The following is a 25,925-nucleotide window of genomic DNA, read 5'->3' as shown; positions in this document are numbered from 1 at the left end:
TTACATGTATATCGTTTTAAAAGTCCAATAATAGCCTGGCAGGTGTGGCTAAGTAGTTGAGTGTCAACCTATGAATCAGGAGGTCATGGTTCCATTCCTGGTCAGGGCACATGCCCCAGTTTCAGGCTGGATCCCCAGTAGGGGCCGTGCAGGAGGCAGCCAATCAATGATTCTCTCTCATCATTGATATTTCTATCTCTCTCTCCCTCTCCCTTCTTCTCTGAAATCAGTATTTTTTTAAATGTGGGTTTTAAGAACAAAAAATAGTCCAATGATAAAGTCCTATAACAAAAAATAGCAGCTCCCTGGACCTTTTCTTCCTCCCCCTCCTTCCTTCCTTGACCCTAAATTTACTCAGAGGTAATCACTTTAAACTCTTTTAGCTATTTTTTTCTGGTAATTATCTCAGTGTTTCTAATTAATAGGCAGATCTGATTAAGTATAAGAGTATATATTCACTACTTAATGTAGTAGATGAGTATTTTGGCAAAATTAATCTTCCACTGTTTTTATATAAGAAGCAGGTAAATAGTGTTCACTACTGAGACAATATACTATGATTTCATTTTCTAAAATTAATAATTACTTCATTGTTTTTATTTGCATAGTTTTCTTTGACTCTTAAGTCTTCCTACATCTTCCAAAAGCTGTAAGATGAAATTAATCCAGTTTTCTACAAGGCTAATGCTTTTTTAAAAAATATGTTTTTATTGACTTTGAAGAGAGGAAGGGAAAGGGAGAGAGAGGTAGAAATATCTATTGGCTGCCTCCTGCATACCCCCTAGTGGGGTTCAAGCTCACAACCTGCACTTATGCCCTGACTGGGAATCGAACTGTGACCTCCTGGTTCATAGATTGACTCCAACCACTGAGCAATATCGGCTGGGCTGCAATTCATTTCAAAGAGGTTAAAGAAAAATTAATGGGCTTTTTAGAATAAAAATACGGAATTTTATTCTCATTTATAGTTGAAAATCTTTTAAATAATACAAGTAGTTGTTCAGCAGATAGATAGATAGATAGATAGATAGATAGATAGATAGATAGATAGATTTTTTTTAATCCTAACCTGAGGATATGTTTTCATTGATTTTAGAGAGAGTAATATAGGGAGAGAGATAGAAACATCAGTGTGAGAAAGAAACATCGATCGGTTGCCTCTCATATGCGCCCTGACTGGGGATCAAGCCTGCAACCTATATATGTGCCCTGACCAGGAATCAAACCCACAGCCTTTTGGTGTATGGGATGACACTCCAACCAAGCCACCTGGCCATGGCTCAGTAAATATATATTAAACACTATTTGGTACTACTACTACCTACAATTTTGGAATTTCTTATAGAGCACTGAAACAACACTGAGAAAACTTTTTTCCAAAAACCCTTCTATAGTTTTTGTGTGTTTTTTTAAAATAAACCCAGCACCCTATTTCAATAGCTCTTCTATTATCCAACATATCTTTTCACCCCCTAAATCCTCTATTCTTAAGGGAGTATTTATGAATAAATACTCCTGTATAGAAGTTACTAAAATATATAATCACAAGATTTCCTTAGGAATTACTGAGCTCTTAAGAGTTTTAAGCTATATAAGTTCTAGCCTAAGCCACTGGATAGGAATAGTGCAAATGTCTAAGCAAAAATCAATACAGGTCAGCTGATGAGATTAATTTGAAAGAAAGCTTATGACTAGCCATCATGACATGGAAATTTTCATATTCTTTTGGGTAGTGGGGGAAAAAAATCCAGATTTAAGACAGTTCCAGGCAAATGCCTGGGAGATGGAAGCCAGTTGGCACCCCAGCCCAAACATGTGGCTGCAATGAAGCAGTTAAGAAGTAAGTTTAAACTAAAAGAGGTGAAACCTAGGTGTCCTTAAAGTATTAGGAAGTGTAGATTGTGGCTTGTTTAGACAAGGTGGAAACATAGTGTCACAGATCCTTGTGGGTCAGGGATCCAGAATCAAGGTCCTTCTGCCCAGAATCAAGGTCACTCATGCTACTAGAAGGACACAGAGATTGGTAAAGCAGAGCAGAAATTTTATTCTCTGATCAAGGCATGGAGGAAGGTAAGCTCATCTTCAAAAAGCACTTTCCTGGGTGCTCTCCCCATCTGGGAGTCTGTGCTGTGAGATTCTTTCCTCTTCCCCACATGGGAGTCTGTACTTGTTCTTCCATAAAGTTTCACCTTTGCTATTAAAAAAAAACAAAAAAAAAACACCTTCTTGCCCTGGTGAAATAATTGGTTAATTTTAAAGGACCAGGGTAAGACTTAAGAGACATGTAAAAAACCTAGAGGATCACATTTCTTCCAGGAGGTGCACATTCCATAGGATGGGGAGGACATGTGCAGTTATCATCTTCCTTCTGCACACAGTCCAAAATGTGTCTGGCAGAGTATCTCCCTACCCCTCACCCCTGTGGTGATTTTAGTATGTTAATTAATCATAGTTCATATGAAATTCACTTTTCTTTCATCCTAGTGGCATTTTCCAGCTTAAACCTGTGGTCCTTGAGTCTCTTATCTGGTTTCTACCCACTGACTTAGCACAGTGTGGAATTTGCACCCTTTCTTAATGAGTTCAGCCTGTTTTTGTCAGGGATGAGAAATATAGAGAATAAGAGAAGACAAGAAGATAAAGTCAGTAGCAGTTTCAGGATTAACTAATAATGTGGTGGTACAACCCTGTGACTGTAGTTTTGAGAGTAGAATTTTATACACATTTTAAAAATCTGCAAAATAGTTACCACCCTATTAGTGCAGCTGGCCCCCTGTTATATATGTACCTGGGAGCAGAATTGGACACACATCTTCAGAGTGATAGCTACAAAATTACGAACAGCAGCCCAAAGCTTCAAGGATGACCATTCCAGGGCTCGATTTGGGCTAGTTACTGGACGCTACAGTGGGTCAAACCCATCCAAATTTGGAAGTTGGCTAACCAAAATGTGTATTTAGATGTGTTGATTAGTTGTCTTTAGAACCAAGACAACTGAGGAACATTCACTATAAACTCTTCCTTTGAGTTTGAGCCCTGGCCGGTTTGGCTCAGTGGATAGAGTGTCAGCCTGTGGACCAAAGGATCCCGGCTTTGATTCTGGTCAAGGGCACGTACCTTGGTTGCAGGCTCCTCCCCGGCCCATACCCTGATCGGGCGCATGCAGGAGGCAACCAATCAGTGTTTCTCACATCGATTTTCTCTCTGTCTTTCCCTCTCTCTTCCACTCACGGAAAAATATCCTCGGGTGAGAATTAACCAAAAAAAGAAAGAGTTTGAATAGTTTCTTTCCATTGGTTTCTGTATATAAAGTCCTTTTTTGAAAACATCAGCTCTTGTGTATATTTGTGATTTAAAGGGGAAAAGCTGACTTCTCAAGTAGGACAGAGAATGGAGCAGCACTATATTGGGGGTGACAGTATTTTGCACTTTATTGAGCTACAAAAGTCTCTGGATGAGCTGGGATGGAGAGGCAGAGCTCTGGGAATTAAAGTATGTGTAACCATCTGCAGATGCGACTGCTTTCAGTCTTCTCATTGGAAATATCTCATTTAGGTATCAGAATCTAGCCATCTTTCACTATTACCATCAGAACAAGTGTAAGTTCTGAAGTATGCTAAATCTAAAAAATAAGAAATAATAAAAAGTACTTAATCCTTTGTGATCTCTTCCTGGTTAACCTGGGGGAACTTTAAAATATTCCTTAAGTCTGTCTCTTCTTCACCACCAACCCCCAGTTGTATTGAACTATAACTGACACCTCACTTCTATCTCAATTTGGCTTATGGAGGCTACAATTTTTACCTTTAATCCCTGTTATTTTTCAGGGCTTGTAGTAGAATGCCAACAAGAACGATCACAGATAAAAAATAAAGAAATAGCTTTGCGTGTGTTGAGAGCTAGACTTTACCAGCAGATGATTGAGAAAGACAAGTGTCAACAACAAAGTGCTAGAAAACTACAGGTAAGATTTATTTGGTATAATCTATCTATATAATAAAGAGCCAGGGTGTAACAGCCAATCAGGACCAAAGGCTGACCATCCGGAAGTCAGCGCTGGGGCTGACTACTGAGGCTGCAGGCCCGGTGACCCAGCAGTGACTGCTGAGGGGGCTGTGAATCAGGCTTGGAAAGAGACCTGAAGAGAGAAGCAGGGGCTGATCTGTAGCATCTGTGGCAGCTTTTGACCAGCACTTGCCTCTCTCTTTCCCTCCGAGCCTGGCCAGCAGCCCTGCCTCCATTTCTCTTCGAGCCCTGCCTTTCTGATCAGGCCCTGTTGATAGGCCCAGAGACCTGACTGTCATAGAAACTGGCCAATCAGAACCAAATCTGGGTCAACTGTGAGGAGGCAGTGGCTGCCTAGGAGACAGAGCTTTTGATGCTGACTGGCATAGAAACTGACCAATCAGAACCAAATCTGGGTCAACTGTGAGGAGCCAATGGTTTCCTAGGAGGCAGAGCTTTTGACACTGACTGACATAGAAACTGACCAATTAGAACCAAATTGGCCAGCAGAGGAGGACAGTAGGGGGTGAGATCAGGCCGGCAGGGGAGGGCTGTTGGGGGCAACCAGGCCGGCAAGGGGAGGGCAGTTAGGGACGAGATCAGGCCAGCAGGGGAGGGCAGTTGGGGGCAACCAGGCCAGCAAGGGGAGGGCAGTTGGGGCAAGATCAGACCAGCAGGGGAGGGCTGTTGGGGACAAGATCAGGTCAGCAGGTGAGGGCCATTGGGGGCGAGATCAGGCTGGCAGGGGAGGGCCTTTGGGGGCGAGATCAGGCTGGCAGGGGAGGGCCTTTGGGGGCGAGATCAGGCTGGCAGGGGAGGGCAGTTGGGGGCAACCAGGCTGGCAATGTAGGGCAGTTGGGGGTGAGATCAGGCTGGCAGGAGAGGGCAGTTAGGGGTGATCAGGCAGGCAGGGGCAGTTAGGGGCGATCAGGCAGGCAGGCAGGTGAGTGGTTAGGAGCCAGCGGTCCCAGATTGCAAGAGGGATGTCCGACTGCCAGTTTAGGCCCCATCCCGATCGAGCCTAAACCGGCAGTCGGACATCCCCCAAGGGGTCCCCAATTGGAGAGGGTACAGTCTGGGCTGAGGGAACTGACCCCCCAGTGCACGAATTTTGTGCACTGGGCCACTAGTCTATAATAATAAAAGCATAATATGCTAGTTAGACTGGACGTCCTTTCAGACATTCTTCCGGACAACCTTCCAGAGGAAGCCGGGGCTGCGAGGGAAGCCCAGGTCCTGGGTGCCAGAGGGAAGCTGGTGCTGGCAGCCAGGGGGAAGGCCTACTCTTGCACGTATTTCGTGCATTGGGTCTCTAGTATGTATATAAAAGCCTAAGTGACCATTATGACCAGTTGACTGAACAACCGGTCAACCGGTTGCTATGACACACACTGACCACCAGGGGACAGACACTCAATGCAGGAGCTGCCCCCTGGTGGCCAGTGCGCTCCCACAGCCAACCTCCCGCAGCTGGCCAACCTCCCGTGGCCCCTCCCCCTGGCTGGCCGGCCCCAGTCGGCCCTGATTGCTGGCCAGGCCGAGGGACCCCACCCGTGCACAAATTCATGCACCAGGCTTCTGTTAATTTAATACCTCTTTACAAAAAGTCATTTTATGTAGAAAATGTAGTATTTATTTTTGATGGAATGGAAATACCTTAGAGCATAGAGAAACATGCTTATTTGTAAATAAACAATAATTTAAATGCATTTGAACTGACAGATTATGACCAAAATTGGACATGCCAGCTTGCAAATGAGTAGATGATATATGAATAAACTTAAAATTATTTCCCAGTTGTTTCTCTCCAGTGTCTATATCATAACTGTTTTGAAAGGAAATCAGTATAAAAGACAAAGTAATTCTCTGGAAATTTAAGAGATTTTTAGATTTTTTTAAATCTAAAAACCTAGGCTTTCATTATAACTGTATGTAAGATAAAAAATAAATGGCACTGCAAAAAACTGATAACAGTGATTGCTAGAAGGAGTTTGGGGACAAGGAGTAGAATATTTATTTTTCATTATATACCCTTTTGGAATTTTATACATGTACAGTATTATTTATTCAAATATATAAATAGATAAGTTCTAAGCAAAATTAATAAATGTCATTGTTTTAGGTAAACAAAGTGTATGGTTTTAAATTCCAAAAGTAGTTTGTTTTTGAGAGAGGGTGGAAGAGAAAGTGGAATCTAGAAATAACTGTACTTAGATCGGTATGCAACAGTAAATTTGGAAGATTTTGTAACTTTATAGGATAATCAGTTGCATAAAACTAAACATTATTCTTTTTGCTTAGATGTCCTAGTCTTTTCACAGTTTTGCCCTTCTAGTTTTCCTTACCTACATTCTAATTTGCAAGTAGTTAAAGCAACAGGATAAATAATATATTAATCTTCTATTAATGATAACCCCAGATAGGAATGCTCATTTACAAAGCATTACTTCTTGGCAAAGAAGTGATACCATAAATATTGTGAAATCTGCCACATTTGATTTAATAAGACACATTGGGATTTACTTGCTATTTGACATTTTGGCACTAGAGGTTTCACATAATAATTTTTAAAATAAGTATTCAAGATTGGCCTTATCCAATGGAGTCCCACCCCAGCCCACAGTGCCTACTTCTCCATGCATGTAATCCCTACTTCCCCGTGTAATCTTTGTCCTACCCCATATAAGCAGCTTATGGGGGGCTGCAGAGCAGATTTTTGTGGATGACCTGCTGCTCTCCCATACTGACGGCAGTATTGGAATAAATGCTCATATATGATTTAAAATAAAAAAAGATTGGCCTTATGCAAACTGTGTGTCTATATCAAAGCCTGGCAGAATAAGCTCCCATGAAATGTTTGTTACATTGTAGGATGTCAGAGTTTTCTACTTGGATAAAAGGGAATATTGTGGTGTCATTTCTAGAAACTAGGAGAAAGAACTGATTGGAGTGGAAAGACAATTTGATTTTATGTATATGGAATTTGAAGTATCAAAGAGACATAAATTCTTATTCCATAAATAAGTTTTAAAACTTGTAGTCTTAAACATTAAGTTCTGCCCATTCTTGCTCTTTGCCACTGTGTATATATAATTTTAGAAAATATTTAAGCTGTTAAAATAGGAAAGTAATTTACAAGTAATTTTTTTCATTGTAATAGAGGTAATTTTAAAGTTTAAATATGAATTTCTTTTTATTATGGCACAGGTGGGAACAAGAGCCCAGTCAGAGAGAATTCGGACATATAATTTCACCCAGGACAGAGTCACTGACCACAGGATAGCATATGAAGTTCGTGACATTAAGGTAATAACACTGAGTATGCTTTATGTACCTTTGACTTTTGAAGAAAGTATAGTCAAATTCTAGAGAGTAATGTCTAAAATATCAGCAAATAATTTTAAATCATTAAATCAATTTATATTAGTACCTTAAAATTTGCAAACATTTTTATTAGTTTACTGGTAAGAAACATGGTCTTTATGCCAGTTTGGAACAACTATCTTATAAGTTCTAATTTCTTTGTTATACAACCATAATGTATTAATATTTTTTTTTTATTTTTTATTTTTTAAACATTGTAAGCTTCAAGGGTGCTACTCTTTTTTTAAAAAAAAAATTTTTTTATTGATTTTAGAGAGGAAGGGAGAGGGAGAGAGAGATAGAAACATCAATGATGAGAGAGAATCATTGATTGGCTGCATCCTACATGCCCTCTTCTGAGGTCTGAGCCTGCAAGGTGGGCATGTGCACTTGGCTGGAATTGAACCTGGGATCCTTTAGTCCACAGGCCGATGCTCTATCCACTGAGCCAAACCAGCTAGGACATTAATATATTTTAAATATAGTCATGTGCCGCTTTACCACTGGGATATGTTGTGAGAAATGCATCATTATGCGATTTAATCATTGTGCAAACATCATAGAATGCACTTACACAAACCTAGATGGTATAGCCTGCTACACACTTAGTTAAATCAAACACAAAAGAAAATGGTGCAATCAAAAGACATGGTAAACATGAGATGTATGAGGCTGCTGTTAGTGTAACTAGGCATACTGTTTTACAGAAAATGTTGTTTTTAATCAGTCAAAAGAGTATACTCTAAAAATAACAATTAAAACTATAGTATAGTAAATTCATTAGCCAGTAACAAGTTTATTATCATTATCAGGCATTATGTACTGTACAAAATTTTATGAGCTGCTTTTATACCACTGGCAGTGGAGCTTAGAGCGCTCTTCTGAGCTCATGTGGTTGTTGGCAGAACTGCATTTTCTTGAATTGTAGGAGAGAGGCCCCCATTTTCTTGCTGGCCATCAGCTGGATGCTGATACTCTCAGCTCCTAAAGATCCACACAGTTGCTTGCTATATGGCCCCCTCCATATGTCCTCTCCCACTTTGAACCTCTTCAGAAATGGCTCAGGCCTTTTTAAGGACTCACATGTTTAGGTCAGGCCCACCTGTATAATACCCCTTTTAACTTAAAGTCAAACTAATCACTGGAGTGATATTTCATCATATTCACAGTTTCTACCTGCAGTTAAGGGAGAGGATTATGAAAGGTGTATACACTAGAGGGCATCTTATATATCTGCATTATCATAACATATAGTCATTAGATTGAGGTATTACAGTTAACTGTTGGGGAAAGACCATGTCATTTTGGTTGGAACGTTAACCAGGACCACGACATTAATACATTAATGATGAAACACAGGAAAATTTCCATTTTGCTTCCACTGATGGGGGAAGTTTCCATATAGGTCTAGGTGGAAAAGCAGAAAACAGAAGTTTTTATCCTTTTGTGATACCTAGGGGCTCTTTCACTTGATTCTATTCAAGTTTGTACTCAAAATTAAAGTCCTAATTTTACAAAAGAAATGTCTACTTATTTATTGATTGATTGATTTTTAGGGAGAGAAAGAGAGAGGAAGGGAGAGAGCGGAAAAAAACAACATTGATTTGTTGTTCCATTTAGTTATGCACTCGTTGGTTGATTCTTGTATGTGCTGACTGGGGATTAGACCTTCAACGTTGGCGTATTAGGACGATGCTGTAACCAACTGAGCTACCCAGCCAGGGCTACATTTTTTAGTATTAAGAAATTTCTGTGTATCTTATGCCATTTCCTCTGTTTTCTTAGCAATTATGGCTGCCTTACATAGGAAACATAAGTGCCATGTTGAAAAGGAGAAAATATTTGCTAACTTCCCTTTCCTCAGGAAACGCAGTAATAGACAAACACATTTGACCATATTGTTCTAATTATACCATAATTTTTTAGTTCTTTTTCTACTAGTGGTGACGATTTTCTATGAGACAGTGACATTCTTATGACCAGTAATATATTTTAGAAGGGCACATAGGTGCTAGTTATAGTATTCAGTTATGAAGCAGGAGCAGATAACTGACTTTTATACTTATAAAATATCTGACTTTGGCCTAAATAATAATGTATTATTACTAACCAAACAAGCACAGCAGACACAGAAATGATAAGGAAAATCATATTGGTATGCTCTAATAATCACTAACCAGCTTATTAGGGAGAAAAAAAAACACGTTCCATATTAGTGAAAGGAAAAAATGGCACAAAAAATGTTGTAGTAAAACATTAAAATCTGCATGCAGGAAAGACTGAATAGTTGTGGATGTGGAAAGAAAAGTGATAAGGGCCTTAACTCCAGAGCAACTGCTATAAGACAGAATGGAAGGGGTGGATAGGAGAGAAAGTGGATGTCTGTGGGACTGCTCTCTCATTATTCTAGACCCTAACCTTTTCCCTACTCCATCCACATAGTCCCTGATGGCACTTCTATGTTCTGACATAATCATGGTCCCGACCCAAGACAATACTTGATTTATTTGGGGAGGAAGTCTGAACAAGTCCCATCCAATGAGTTCCTTCTCTGGATTTTTAAACTGGAGACACACAGGGTCATCCTCCCCTTGGTGGCTAAATCTGAAGGACTTAAAGTTTACAGGAGGTTAAAAGCCACATTTTTAGTCATTGGAGAAAGCAATCTTCAGTGAGAGAAAAAAATGAAGCTGATATATTGAAAGGAACAAACATGAAAACTGGATGGAAAATATCCTGATGATATGAATTCCCATATCCATTTATTCCTGAGGCCCAGCTTCATTGCCAGGATGGTGGCAGTCGCCCTGTACATTTCTATTCTTGGGGTATGTAAGGTCACTCAGTATTCTTGTAAATTCCCTTTTGGGTATTTTTATTTTTATTTATCTAGATAACTAGAGGCCCGGTGCATGGATTTGTGCACAGGTGGGGTCCCTCAGCCTGGCCTGTGGGGATGGGGCCAAAACAGCTCTACGACATTCCCTGAGGGGTCCTGGATTGCGAGAGGGTGGTTCTCGGGTGACGCACTCTGGAATCTGTCTCCCTCCTCTCTGGTTCCGGTGCATGAGCTGAGAACTGCAGCTGCCAAGTCACCACAGCTTGGCAGCTCCTGTGTTGAGGTCTGCCCCCTGGTTGTCATAGCTTCCGGTCAAATGGTCAGCCAGTCACTTAGGCTTTTAAATATATAGATAAGCACAGACTTCCGTGTGTTACATTGTTTTGTATTTTTATTGTTTCTCAAAGTCCTTGTGCAGTTTTTTTAGCATCAGCCTATCTCCTGCCCTATATTCCATTTATACTGAAAATTTCCCATTGTCCTGGGCTTTAAATATACAATCAATCTTTGAACAATGTAGGGGGTATGGATGCTGACCCCTTCTGCAGTCGAAATCTATGTATAACTTTTGATTGACTCTTCTAAAACTTTACTAATAGTCTACTGTTGACTCGGAGCTTTACCAGTAACATAAACAATCAATTAACACATAAACATTATATGTATTGTACACCATCCTATCTAATAAAGACGGAATATGCAAATTGACCATCACTTCACGACAAAGATGGCGGCGCCCAGTCCCCTCAGCACCACTGGAGTCCCCTCAGCACCACCGGAGTCCCCCAGTCCTTTAAGCCCTCGCCAAGAGGGCGAGGGACAAGCAGCGCCTCAGTCCCCCGCAGCGAGCAGATAGCAAGGCGCTGCTTGCCCCTCGCCACGGTGGTGAGGGGCAAGCAGGCCCCCACAGAGAGCAGACACCAGGGCCTGCGGTGGCATCAAGCAGGCAGATCCACAGAGAGCAGAGGACCGCGGGGAGTGGGCCTAAGCCGTCATTAGGACATCCCCTGAGAGTTCCCACATTGGAGAGGGTGCAGGTCGGGCTGAGGGACCCCCCCATGCACGAATTTCGTACACCAGTCCTCTAGTTTCTTATAATAATGTAAGCTAGAGAAAAGAAAATGCTATTAAGAGAATCATAAGGATCATCTGTGAATTTTTTCAGATTATAGCAAATCTCTAAAAAATTTGCCAAAATATTTATTGAAAAAAATCTGCATGTGAGTCCACCAGTGCACAAATTGGTGCACCGGGCCTCTAGTGATGCTTATATATTGCTTAGCTCTCCTACTAAATTATGAGCTTCTGAAAAGTAGGAACTATAACTCCTTCCTCTTTGATCTTTTTATCTTTAGCACTCCAGTTAATCCAATTGAGCTGTGAATATGTTGTGATTATTAGGAAGACATAATCCTTGTTACATAATTTCCAAATGATGAAGTCACCTTGGCAATACTATAATAATTTGAGCTTCAGGCACACTCATTTTATAAGAAGTTTTCATATTCTTAAAATGGTATAAATCTTAATTAAAAATTTTATTAATTAAAATAATAATTTTACATTCTCTTTCTTCCTTTTTATCTAGATAAATAAAATAAAAATACCTACAAAGGAATTCATAAGAATACTGGGTGGCCTTACATACCCCAAGGATAGAAATGTACTAGAGCTACTGCCACCACCCTGGCAATGAAGCTGTGCTTCAGGAATAAATGAATATGGGAATTCATATCATCAGGATATTTTTCATCCAGTTCTCATGTTTTCTCCTTTCCATATATCAACTTCTCTCACTGAAGATTGCTTTCTTCCCATGACTGAAAATGCGGCTTCTAACCTCCTGTAAACTTTAAGTACTTCAGCTTTAGCCAAGAGGAGGATGACCCTGTGTATTTCCAGTTTAAAAATCCTGGGGAGAAACTTATTGGATGGGATGTCTTTCTCCCTCCCTCCCTCCCTCCCTCTCTCCCTCCCTCCCTCCCTTCCTTCCTTCCTTCCTTCCATCCTTTCCTCTCTCTCTCTCTCTCTCTCTCTCTCTCTCTCTCTCTCTCTCATCCTCACCTATAGCTCTCTCTCTCATCCTTTCCTATAGCTTTTCAGAGAGAGTAGAAGGGAGGGAGGAAGAGGGACATACAGAGAAAAATACCAATGTAAGAGAGACATCGACTGGTTGCCTCCCACACGCACCCCAACTGGGGGTGAGGGGTGAAACCACAACTGCGGTATGTGTCCTTGACTGGGAATAGAACCTGCGACCATTTGGTCAGTGGGCTGACATTCTAACCACTGAGCACACCGGCCAGGGTTCTGTTTAATTTTAAAGTTTAATTAAGTTTTATTATATGCTGGTGTTTTGTGGAATATAAAGATGGTAAGGCATTCTTTGCCCTACAGTTCAACTTGAGAGATAACTTAAGTGTGTACACTCAACCTAAAATTCAACTTTAAGACCATTTAAGAAAAACTAAGTAGCCCTAGCCAGTTTGGCTCAGTGGATAGAGTGTCGGCCCTCAGACTAAAGGGTCCTGGGTTCCATTCCAGTCAAGGACATGTACCTCAGTTGCAGGCTCAATCCCCGTCACTGGTTGGGTGCGTGCGGGAGGCAATCAATCGATGTTTTTCTCTCTGTGTCTCTACTGCTCCATCCACTAAAAATATCCTCGGTTGAGAATTTAAAAAAAAAGACAGACTAAATATAAGATTAGTTGATGCCAACAGCAAAACTTTAAATGTTCTGTGTTCCCGATGCCAACAGTAAATTATTTCTATGAAGCCAATGTCTATATTTAGAGCATTTATGAAATATGAGAATGTGCTAATTGACTAATCTCAACAACTATTACACAAAACTTCTATAACACAGGAAAGGTACTTGGAGTCATCATTTTAGTAATTTCACAGAAAGAAACTTTATGGAGGGATGTAGGGAGGTCTAACTGAAACAGTTTTCATTCCGTGAAATTATTTGGAAGTTAATATAAAATTTTCTGAACTTTTTATTTTGAATTCTTCAAGCACATATGTTTAAAGACAAGTTCAACATGCACCTTATACCTAGATGCAACAGTTGTTAACATTTTGCTATGTTTGCCCTCTCTTCCTCCTCCACCTTCTCTCTCTCTCTCTCTCTCTCTCTCTCTCTCTCTCTCTCTCTCTCTCTCTCTCTCTCTCCCCCTGTGTTGCTGTTGAACCATTTGAAAGCAAGGTGCACACCTCAAGATACTTGTCCCCTAAATATTCCCGCATAAATATTTTTTATTACACAAGACTTCTAGATTTCAAAACTACTGTGCAGTATTTCCAGTTTAAGAAAACACAGAATTATCATAAACCATTTATGGATTAACCCTTTGCACTCACTTGCTTTTTTCTCGATTCCTGCTACCGATGCTGTGTCGAGTCACACTCGACATCCGAGTGCAAAAGGTTAAGTTATTTAAATTTGGAGAGTTGGTATGAGAAATGTGAGCTGTAGTGTTCCAGAGAGGCTTTAGCTGAGCCAAGTCCAGAGTGTTTGGCAAGACAGAATGTCAAGGAGCAGTCTGCACGTTAGTCTGGCAACAAGATCCCTGGGGCATTAGGGCATTTCAGTCTTTGTTGCCTTTGTGAAATAATGTGATATAAATGAAAAGGGTGTAATTTTCAGGACAAGAATAAAAAGACTGGTATTTTCTAAGGTACAAGAGGAGAAAGGAGTCAGCAAATATATTCTCCCAAAAATGGTTTGAGAACTTAGAACTGTGTTGTCAGAAAAGCCAGACAGAGGAATTTTAAAGAGAGAGGCATGGTAAATTTCATAAGTTGATTCAGATCTCTGTTTTGTTGTCTCCAGAGTTAGTGGAAAAATCAAAATTCTACAAGATTGATTTTTAAACAAAATGTTAATTTAAAATAGAATATAATTCTAGTTACTCTTTTACATTCACTTTTCATATAAAAAGCCATACTAACCAGAATTATGTGGTATAGGACAGATAGATCACTTGTTCTCTTTATATGCCATTTTTTAATCATCTGAAAATTAAACACATTTTTTCATCTATTAATTCAGGACTTTATAACATGATAACATTTGGTGATATAAGATATAAGCTTTTTTGTAAACCCCCCTTTAAAGACAAAGTATTGTTAACTATGTTGCACTTAGGGCTTAAACTACTACTTTTCAATAAAAAATAAAGTTGTGAAGAATATGAATCAGTAACAATGAGCATCCTCCCAAGATAGTAATAGTATTATTCATTATATTGTAGACCAGTAGCCCTGCGCATGAATCCACGCGCCAGTAGCTCTCTGCGGGGCCTGGCCATTCTGCGCCTGCTGCCCAGGGGCTCTCTGTGGCCCAGAGGCCCATCCACGGCCGGGCACGGAACGCTTGCCTTGTCACCAGGGCGACAACGCAAGCATTCCTCCAGGCCGCTCACGCTGCCTGCTCTCAGTAGCCACCCCCCGGGACTGGGGGACTCTGGCGGGGCTGAGAGGACTGGGCGCTGCCAACTTGTGGCTATGGGTGCCGCCATCTTTATGACTGAGTGATGGTTATTTTGCATATTATCCTTTTATTAGAAAGGATTAGTAATTCTTGGTTGCTATTAAACAATGACTGTAAAGAAAAGAATTAAATATACACTTAATTCTTTTCTTCATTTCTCCTTTATTTCTAGTGATCAGATTTTCATAAAAATTTCTCTCTTTTACCAGAAATTTTTATGTGGGGAGAAGTGCCTGGATCAGCTAATTCAGAGACTGCTTCAATCAGCAGATGAAGAAGCTATTATTGAGTTTTTGGATGAAAATCTTAAGTCAACAAAATGCTGATTTATTATTTACTAGAGGCCTGATGCACGAAATTCATGCAAGAGTAGGCCTTCCTTACCCCGACTGCTGGCACCGGCTTCCCTCTGGCACCTGGGACCTGGGCTTCCCTCTGGCCACCAGCAGGCACCGGGATCCAGGCTTCCCTTGCAGCCCCAGCTTCATCTGGAAGTTCTTCCAGAAGGACGTCCGGTCTGATTAGCATATTACACTTTTATTATTTTAGATAATTACATAAGTAAAATGGAACTATGTCAGGAAGCTGACAGAGGCCTGGGAATCTTTGAGACTATTCATAAAGTACAGGTAAAAATGCACAATAATTACAAATGTTTTTGTTTTTTAATCCTCACCTGAGGATATGTTTATTGATTTGAGAGAAAGAGAGAAACAAACATTGATGTGAGAAACATTGATCAGTCGCCTTGCACATAGGCTCCAACTGGGGATCGAAGCCGCAACCTAGGTATGTGCCCTGACCATGAATCGAACCCACAACCTTTTGGTGTACAAGATGATGATCCAACCAACTGCGCCACCCAGTCAGCTTACAAATATGTTTTTTAATGAATCAATCACATTTCTTTCTGGAAGAACTTGAAAACCAAATTTTAATTTTGATGATCTCGTAAACAAAGTGTTTTTCATGGTTTAATAACATGAAGTTTAGAATTCTACTCAGCAGGAAGAGGGTTTACCTGGTGCTTCCCAACCATCACCGTGTGCTGGTAGACTTGTCAAGGGAAGAAAGCTTACCTAGCATTGTGACTATCCTCTCGCTAAGGAGGAGGCTAAGAAAATTAGTAACTAGAGGGATGGCCTGGGCCACCTGAGTTACTCAGGAGGTACAGGCCCAGTTTCCTTTTGCAGAGTCATTCACACACTTGCCGATAAAGCAGTTCTCAATGCATTATTCTAGTAACAGAACATGTGGGTCTGATTCTGCCTGCCAGCTATGTCCCCACATTGGCACATTGACTTCTGGGGAGATGCTGGGGGTGGCTCGTTTACATGACCTTTCTGCTGGGCAGCACTGAGGCCTGCTCTGTGGGATGGCAGGGCTCACTTTATTTCCCAGCCCATCTTGAAGAACATCTGGAATCCAAGAATCTTCTCAAAACTCCTTAAGCCTGGTAATCTCTTTTTCTAAGTCACCATTTTTCTTCATTTCTTGATGCCAGCTATATTGCAGAGATAGATTTAACTCTGACTGTTTATTTCTTTCACTTTTCCTTTTCATGCTGGGATTGACATCTGCTTTGATCTAATCCCTTCTTTAACTCTTGTTTCTCATCTTCTAAATTCATACAAAAACGTGATTCACCCTCTAGTGAAGCCTCTGTCATAGACAGTTTTTTTTAGCTTGTTTTCCTTTCTTTTTTAAAATAAATCTTTATTGTTCAGATTATTACACTTGTTTCTCTTTTTTCCCCCCATAGCTCCCCTCCATCCAGTTCCCACCTGACCCCATGCCCTTACCCCCCACCCCCCACTGTCCTCATCCATAGGTGTATGATTTTTGTCCAGTCTCTTCCCGCACCCCCCACACCCCTTTCCCCCCAAGGATTGTCAGTCCACTCCCTTTCTATGCCCCTGATTCTATTATATTCACCAGTTTATTCTGTTCATCAGATTTTTTATTCACTTGGTTTTTAGATTCACTTGTTGATAGATACGTATTTGTTGTTCATAATTTTTATCTTTACCTTTTTCTTCTTCCTCTTCTCAAAGAATACCTTTAAGCATTTCATATAATACTGATTTGGTGGTGATGAACTCCTTTAGCTTTTTCTTACCTGTGAAGCTCTTTATCTGACCTTCAATTCTGAATGATAGCTTTGCTGGGTAGAGTAATCTTGGTTGTAGGTTCTTGCTTTTCATCACTTTGAATATTTCTTGCCACTCCCGTCTGGCCTGCATAGTTTCTGTTGAGAAATCAGCTGGCAATCGTATGGGTACTCCCTTGTAGGTAACTAACTGTTTTTCTCTTGCTGCTTGTAAGATTCTCTCTTTGTCTTTTGCCCTTGGCATTTTAATTATGATGTGTCTTGGTGTGGTCCTCTTTGGATTCCTTTTGTTTGGGGTTCTCTGTGCTTCCTGGACTTGTAAGTCTATTTCTTTCACCAGGTGGGGAAAGTTTACGGTCATTATTTCTTCAAATAGGTTTTCAGTATCTTGCTCTTTCTCTTCTTCTGGCACCCCCATAATTTGGATGTTGGTACACTTGAAGTTGTCCCAGAGGCTCCTTACACTATCTTCAACTTTTTGGATTCTTTTTGCTTTTCCGGTTGGGTGTTTTTTGCTTCTTTGTATTTCAAGTCTTTGACTTGATTTCTTGTGATCCTCTAATCTGCTGTTGGATCTCTATATTATTTTTTATTTCAGTCAGTGTATGTTTAATTACTAGTTGGTCCTTTTTCATATCCTCAAAGGTCTCACTAAATTTATCGGCAGTTTCTAGAAAATTCTTGAAAAAACCTTATAACCGTGGTTTTGAACTCTATATCCAGTAGTTTGCTTTCCTCCATTTCTGTCATTTGTGACCTGTTTCTTTGTCTCCACATTTTGGCTGCTTCCCTGTGTTGATAGAGTGGTTTTGTGTGCTAGGTGTCCTATAGGGCCCAGTGGCTCAGCCTCCCCAGTTACCTGAGGTAGAGACTCTTGGTGTATCCCTTTGTGGGCTGTGTGCATAGTCTTGTTGTAGTTAAGCCTTGATTTTTGTTGGTATCACTGGGAGGAATTGACCTCCCGGCCAATTGGCTGTGAGGATCAGCTGTGTCTGGGATGGGAGGACTTCTGTACTGGAGATACCCTTATGAGACAAGACTTGCTTCATTGGGGCTTTGGTGCTCACTGAGTCTGCCCCCTGAATGTATCCCTTATGGACCTGAGGAGTTGTAATCTGGATGGTCCCACTCTGACCACTGGGTACACTGGCTCTTGGATCTCCAAGGACGTGCTAATTTAGCCTCTGCCTGAGGCCACCCAGCAGGAGCTACGGAGAGATCTGCAGATTCCTCTTCTTTGTTTGGGTTTTGGAGGTGCCCACATGAGGCCCAGCTGTGAAGCAGTGCAAGCTGCTGTGGGGCCTTGGGCCTTCTTTTGGATGTTCTGGGTCTCTGTGACTCAGCTGCAGTTAGTTAGGTAATTTTAGATTTCAAAGGACCAGGCCATTCATATGAAAAAGCCTCTGCGCACAGTTTGGGTGGGGTAGGGTCTCAGAGAATCAACAGGGTGGAGCAAACAGCTATGGCTGATCTTCAGCCCTGCCCTAAGAGGCCCCTGGGTCTCAGTGTCCCTAGGTAATCGCTGCAAGCACCTCTGAGAGAAAGCCGCCCTCGAGTTCCGCCCAAAGCCAGACAGTCCAGTTTCTCCCCGTATGAATCTGGGTCCCCAGAGTCTCACCCGGAACTGGAGTTCAAAGCAGTCAGGAGCTTGTGCCTTCCTACCACTTGAAAAAGCCAGCCACGTACTCAGTTGCCAGCCCTCTCTGCGCGCGCCTCCGTACCTCTGCCTTTACTTCCGCAGCTCCTGTGAGTCTCCGTGTGCTTTTCTCTTTCCTTCTAGTTGTAGAATTTCCACCCAGCCAGCCTTCCTGTGGTTCTGGATGATGTCCGTTTTGTCTTTTAGTTGTAGTTTTGAAGTGGTTGTGCGAGGCAGCAAGTTCAGGTATTTACCTATGTCGCCATCTTGGTTTCTCCCTGTCATAGATAGATTTTTGGGGGTGTCAGCCAGTTCTCTTTGAAGTTGTCTAATAACTCTATCTTCCATCTTTTGACACTGTGTTTGGCCTAAGTCTCTTTCTACACCTTCTAAATTCAAAGTTCTTTTTCTGAGAACATCTCTTGTGTGATGAAGCTCAATTTCTAAGCTATTGAATTTACTTTCTTCTGCTTTAGAAAGTTATTGAGAAAGAATCTCATTATTATATTTTAGGTCTCTCTTTATCCTTTTCATACTGATATATTCTTTTAAATTATACTATTCATTGACTAGCTCCTTATTTTTTTCATTCAGCATGTCAGAAATAAGGCGAGCCCCAGAGTTAAGGGGTCCTGGTAGAACACAAAGGATACTTGGGGGTCAGACAGCAAAGCTATATCTTTACTTCTGCAGAAGGGTGTGCAACCAACAAAGAGTCTGGTAAGCAAAGACTTCCCACTCAGATTTAATCCCTGGCACAGTCTGCCACTCACCCTGATTGCTAAAGGCTTGGGTTTACATTCTTGGCACGATTGGCTAATTCAAAGGAGGGTAGGGAGGTTTGACATTTAGGAAACCGAATCTGAAAATGGTGGCCTCCTGGGAATTTGCAAGTCATGCAACTTAGAATGGTGGCTGAGAGAATCATTGATTGGCTGCCTCCTGCACGCCCCCAGTGGGGAGATCGAGCCTACAACCCAGGCATGTGCCCCCAACTGGAATCGAACCTGGGACCCTTCAGTCTGTGGGCCGACACTCTATGCACTGAGCCAAACTGGGTAGGGCTCAAAATGATTGCTCTTAAGCTAAGGAACTTCCTCCTTTGACAGAAAAGATTACAGGTTGACTCTTATAATTCTCACAAGCATAGACCTTGCTTTTCATTTTTGACTTTAATATTTTTATGGTGGTCTGAAACTGTCTTGGATATTAATTACTGTCTTTCCTTCCCTATCAGCTTTGTTGTGAGCATGATCCAGTTGTTGCTGAAGCAACGTATTTTCAATTAGTAGGTGAGATCGCCTCTCCTGTAAGGATTCCTGCTTTCCAATGTCTTTATTCACTATACCTTGTTCCTTTTGATACAGGTGTTTAGTTTCCTTCTTTTGACACTGTGTTTTCTTTAGGTTTCTTTCTACACCTTCTAAAACCAAAGTCCTTTCTCTGAGAGCATCTCTTGTATGAAGTTCAATTTCTAAGCTATTGAATTTACTTTTTTATGCTTTAGAAAGTTTTTGAGAAAGAATCTCATTGTTATACTAGAAGCCTGGTGCATGGATTCGTACACTAGTGGGGTCCCTTGGTCTGGCCTGTGGGGATCGGGTCGAAACCAATCTCTGGGTCCGGGGTGCAGATGAAGCAGATTTGGGGCCAGCAGTGCCCCAGCAGCAACCTACCCCATGGCCAATTCCATGAGGAATCGGGCTCCCTCCTCACTCCTCCATCCTCTCTGGGTCCAGGGTGGAGGTGAAGCTAATTGTTATTATATTTTAGGTTAGGCCTTCATTTTGTCCCATAAACAAATCCATTCATCTTTTTCTCTGTAAAGCAATTTGTAGGTGTCTTTTTGATGTCTGACATTGCTCATGATCCTATAGCAGTAGCAAGTCTAGACCGGTATGATTCAACTTCTGCTTCCATTCTTTCTCTGTTTTGTTTTTCATTCTCCAGTTGGAGTTTAGCATTATATGCTCAGTTGTCAGAACTTCAAGCTGTCCATTATATTGGAATGTTTTTGTTAGTGTCTCCTCATTCAGTTGTATTGTTTTTTGAAGATGGTCATCTTTTTCTTTGACAATTGTGGTCTTGGTGCAGGCTGCTCAGGGAGTTGTGTCTTCCTTCTACCTCTGTCATTGCACGTTCTTCCATGGCTATGTGGATTTTCTCTGGGTACTCCGGTTTTCTCCCACATCCCAAAGATATGCACCTGAGGTGAACTGGCATCTAAATTGTTCCAGTCTGAGTGGATGTGGGTATGAGTGCACCCTGCAACGGGAAGGTGGCCTGTCCTGTACAGGGCGAATGAATGCCTGCCTTTTGCCCTGAGCTACTGGAATAGGCTCTGGCCTCCCGTGTCCCTGAACTGGAATAATCAGGCTGTAAAATAATAATCTCACTTTTCTATTAATCTTTCTTAACCTTTTGCACTCGGATGTCGAGTGTGACTCGACACAGTTAGCATTAGAATAAAGGAATCGAGAAAAAAAGCAAGCGAGTGCAAAGGGTTAAATGTATGTATAGTTTATATTTTTTCAGTGTTTAATATTAAAAGTGTTTGAGTCTTTATTTAGAAGTTTGGTGGTGTGTTTTTGACCAGAAATATGCTATAGGAACTTTACTCTTGTTTATATCAATTAGCCTGTGGTAAAATGGTTTTATCAGATGCTGTTGTTTCAACTTGAAGTTTTCAAGAACCTATCAATGATGTTTAGTGAGGACTTACTGTATATACTATGTGTTTTCCTATACCTACATACTTATGATAAAGTTTAATTTATAAATTTAGGTACAGAAAGACATTAACAACAATCCTATAAAATAAAAGCCCAGCAACCGAATGGCAGAACGACCAGTCGACCAGTCACTATGACATACACTGACCACCAGGGGGCAGACGCTCAATGCAGGAGCTTCCCCCTGGTGGTCAGTGCACTCCCACAGTGGGAGTGCTGCTTGGCTGACCAGGTGAGCGGCTGCTAAGAGGGTGGGTCCGCAGCCCAGAGGGCAGGTCCACAGCCACTTGGCTGACCAGGATGAGCAGCACTCCCACAGCGGGCCGATCCCTGCAGGCCATGCCCCCTGCAAGTGCACGAATCCCATGCACCAGGCCTCTAGTAATATAATAAAACTAGAGGCCCAGCACGCGATTAAAATCGTGTGAGGAGGCACCCTGCAGGCTGCAGCGGGAGTCAGGCCGGACCTGCACCACGGGCGGCTGGGACCAGCACCTGACTTTCGCCCCAGGCCCCCGCTGCCCCCCTGCCTGTGCGGGGGCCTGATGCGGCAGGGATCTCCCTTTTCCGTGGCCAGCACGGAAAGAGAGATGAAATTGGTTCTTGGTAGAGGCAGCCGGGGATTGAGAAATAATGAAATAAAGAGAGTTGACACAGAAATAGATTCAAGCTGGGTCCCGGGTGGGTCGCTGACCTCTTCTGCTGGAGAGACAGATGACTGCCCTGAGCCACGCAGCACATTTATTTATTTTCCAATATACAAGGGGGTTTCACCGGAAAACTTAAGATCAAAGGAGCTTGGGAGGGCCCAGGTCCTATTCATTCCCTCTTTTCCAGTGCTAGACTGGTTTTACATCTCAAAGCCCTCTTCCGGAACCTGGACAAAGGTAAGTTAGGAACTGATAACACCCCCTCATTCTTAGGGGGGGTGGGGGGTGTAACCGACATGACTCTGTCAATGTCTCGGGCTCAGTTAACAACAATTTAAAGAATGTCCATGTGTCTTCCCAGGGGGCCCTCTACATCTCCCCCATTTTTAATTTTTAAGAAATCTTGCATTTACAGACCAGAAATAAACATATAAGAACGAAAAATGTTTGAGTCCCAATTTCAATGTCCAGCAGTTCCTCATGTACATGTCAGCAATGATATCTGGATGGTGGACAAATGGTGACGATGCAGGCCCGACCGTCTCTGGTTTGGTCCTGGGCAACCTGCAGCAACACACAGCTGCTGACTGCTAGCATGGCAAGGCGTCGTCAGCGTCTTCCATCTCTGGATTGTTTTTCCTCTTGTCTTCAAGGCTGGAGCATTCCTGTCAATTCCTCTCCTGCAAGAATCCACATGGTCTTGGAGTTGTTTTCTGAAAATATACAAACATATTCTCGACCAAAAATTAGTAAAGTAATCCTTTCTATAAATTTGACTTGGGATCTTTTTCATTTTTTGCCCAAATGATTTTCCTTTGGCTTATTCTGACACCATGTATGTTTTTTCATAGGTGTCCTGCTGTTAGTATTACAAATGAAAATTAGTTTTCAAAGTAAAAAATTTTTCTGGATATTTTTCCTTACATAATTTTTTTCCACTATCCACCGCCCCCCCCCCCCCTCTTTTCTTTTTAATTATTAGGAGGCTTTTGGGAAATTTTTATAATGCAGTCTTGATCACTTTTAAGTTTTAATTTTTTGCACAAAAATATGACTGCTTTTAGGTTCATTACATGTTAAGCAATTTTACCATGAAATGAACTTCCAATAGAAATTTTAGTTAATACTTTAGGAACAGCTTTTTGTACAATTGAATTTTCTTGAACATACACTTATTTCATTTAGCCAATTTAAATTAATCTGAAAACTTGACTATTTTACTGTCAAATTTAATACTCTTAACAACAATCTTAGTTTACCCTGTAAATGTTAATGGAAAGGATTATTTGCATCCTTGAGAAAGCCCTGAGCATTCCTGAATTTAGGCTGGATTTAGATATAGGGCAGCTTCCATCGGCCAACTTTCTGTTGCCTGGGTCCCAATCTAAGCTGGGCCAAGTCTCTTTCTGTTATCTGGGTCTCTTTCCGATTTGAGCTGGGCCAAGTCTCTGTATGTTGCCTGGGTCCCGATCTGAGCTGGGCATGGGAAGCGCGAAGCAGCCATGGGGCAGGAGACCTCCCTCAGAAGGGGCGAGTGTTCAAGCCCCTGCAATGTTGGGGGGGGGGTGAGGATCTGTGCCCCACCTCTGTTGACCCTCAAGTTCTCTCCTGATGGCCCCTCTGCGACTGTGCCTGTCTTAGGTTGTTCCTCCCTTGAGGAATCTTACCCGTCTTTGGCTAACCAGTCATCCTCCGGGGCCAAGCAGGGTGATGTGAGGTTCAGTTCTGTCTCCTTGGTAGCCTATGCCCCTATGGCCTCCATGCCCAGCACCTGCCTTGGGATCCCCTTGCCAGCTGGCGGGGCCCCGGCACTGATCACATATCTTGGGGAACCCAGGTTTCTTCTCCATGGAGGGCCCAGCTCACCCATTGGGCGAGAAACAGATCCATGGTACCAGCCACCACGAGGCTTCAACCTCAGCATGAACTGAAAACTCAGGCAACAGCTGTGGGAGGGTCCCTCTTGGCAAAAAGGGCCAATATAGAATGCTCAAGTGCCTTCCCAGGGGGCCTTCCACACAGTGGAAGGGATTAAATCCTTTCATGTCCTTTTTAAATTGCTGCCAAACATTTACTTTATTTTATTATATATATATATATATATATATATATATATATATATATATATATATATATATATATTTTATTATTAAGGTATTATATGTGTACATATCTTACCATTGAAATTGCTGCCAAACAATTAAAGAATTAGTTTGTAAGTTTGTTTGGGATAATTGTACAATATGCTGTTGTAAAATATCAAAATTATAATGAAATTGTAGAATAATATCATGTAAGGACATCAATTCCATGTGCATTCCCAGGGGCCTTCAATGTTAGCAATGTTTGTGCCACCATAGGATGTCTTATTCTCTTGACCGAGCTGTAAACTTCCTGAAGTTCCCCTTTTTGATAAGCAAATAGGGAGCTCCCCACTAAAGCCATTATAAGTATAATCACCTTGGGAAGAAGGAGTTATATGCTTGTAGTTATAAGCTACCCCCGACCATATTGGTGTGGTTAGTAAATACTGGCACTGAATCTCCAGTCCAGGTGGCTGGATTGACCATAGGAGGGTCTGGAACATAAGTCCAGTAAGTTTCTGCTGCAGCCATACTTACCTGGCAGCTGACAAGTGCCAGCATAGCAAGAAAAAGGTTGGAGGGGGTTACCTGAACCCCCTGTTCTTTCACCACTTGCTGGGCATCGGTGGTCAGCTTCTACAGTTGACCCCATGTGGGGACACTAGCTTCTCAGGTGGTCTTAGCCTGCTGCCTTACTCTTCTCTCCTTCTTTGGGGCTGGTGGCTGGGCTGGCATCATCACCGGAGGTGTGATCTTCAGCTTCTTGAATGGTGGGATGAGTTGTTCTTCCAGGTCCGTGGTGGTGACGCACTGCTCGCTCTGGCACCCAGATGGGGTTAGAAGCACCTTCTGGGAAGATACAAACGTGGCCTCTTCCCCCCTCTTCCCCACTTCATTCCTGGATCTGGCCCTTTCCACTGTCCTGTTTGCAAATCCTTCCATCATGCCATACTGGCAGATGCCACGGCACCAGGAGTTTGATGCTGTGTGACCTTCATCGTCACAATTTAAAACATTTAAAGTGTAAAGGGTATGATTTCACTGATTCTCTGGAGTAGGATTATACCTCTCTCCCCCTTTTTGTTTTTGTAATTGAGTTTTTAAGATTCGATTAGCTCTTTCTACAATTGCCTGTCCCTGGGGATTATAGGGAATTCCTTTTTTATGCATAATTTGGTATTGCTTACAAAATTGCTGAAAGGAGGAGCTAGTATATGCAGGTCCATTATCTGTTTTTATTTCTAGGAGCCGCCCCATGACTGGAAAAGCCGCTAGGCACTGGTTAATTACATGCTTTGCACTTTCCCCTGTTCGGGAAGTAGCAAAAATGAAACGTGAGCATGTGTCTATAGAGACATGGACCCACCGAAATCTGCCAAATTCAGGCACATGAGTAACATCCATTTGCCAGATTTGATTAGGTTTAAGTCCTCAGGGATTTACCCCTAATGCTGGCACAGGGAGGTGGATAACACACTGAGGACATTGTTTGACAATTTGGCGAGCCTGCTCTCGAGAAATATGGAATTCCTTGCACAAGGCAGAGGCATTTTGATGATGCAGGGCATGCGAGGCCTGTGCCATGGAAAATGGGGTGGTCTCCTCTACTGAGGCAACGAGACAATCTACTTCCTCATTACCTGCAGCCAAAGGACCTGGAAGGCCAGAATGGGATCTAATATGGCCAATAAAACACGGGAATTGCCGTTTTTGAATAACTCTTTGCAAGGTGATAAACAGATGGAATAGCTCTTCAGAGTCTGTATGCCCAATGGTAGCAGTTTCAATAATTGTAGCCATTCCAACTACATAAGCACTATCACTGTAGATGTTGACAGGTTCAGAGGCAAAGTTTTCTAAAGCATAAATGAGAGCTTGGATTTCTACTCGTTGTGCAGAGGAGTAATTTGTCTGAATTACTTTAGAACTCTTTACACTACGAAATCCAGCTTTCCCTGAGCTGGACCTATCAGTGAAGACGGTTAGTGCTTGGGGGAGAGGTTGTTGCTTA

At 41.9% G+C, this 25,925-nt stretch overlaps 1 protein-coding gene across 6 annotated transcripts in view; it reads left to right on the top strand.

Annotated features, from left to right (window-relative positions):
- The window catches only part of MTRF1 (mitochondrial translation release factor 1), a 59,150-nt gene extending 35,259 nt beyond the window's left edge, over positions 1 to 23,891 (top strand). For all 6 annotated transcript variants that reach the window (XM_079778864.1, XM_079778862.1, XM_079778863.1 and 3 more), the window contains 3 exons: positions 3,828 to 3,964; positions 7,213 to 7,311; positions 14,912 to 23,891. In XM_079778864.1, the coding sequence (XP_079634990.1) occupies positions 3,828 to 3,964; positions 7,213 to 7,311; positions 14,912 to 15,028 (353 nt within the window). In that variant the 3' untranslated portion in view covers positions 15,029 to 23,891. The remainder of the gene's footprint in view (positions 1 to 3,827; positions 3,965 to 7,212; positions 7,312 to 14,911) is intronic.
- The last annotated feature ends 2,034 nt before the right edge of the window (positions 23,892 to 25,925 follow it).

Source organism: Cnephaeus nilssonii, assembly GCF_951640355.1.
Source record: "Cnephaeus nilssonii genome assembly, chromosome: 8".
Lineage (NCBI taxonomy): Eukaryota > Metazoa > Chordata > Mammalia > Chiroptera > Vespertilionidae > Cnephaeus > Cnephaeus nilssonii.
This window is presented reverse-complemented; position numbering and strand designations above follow the sequence as displayed.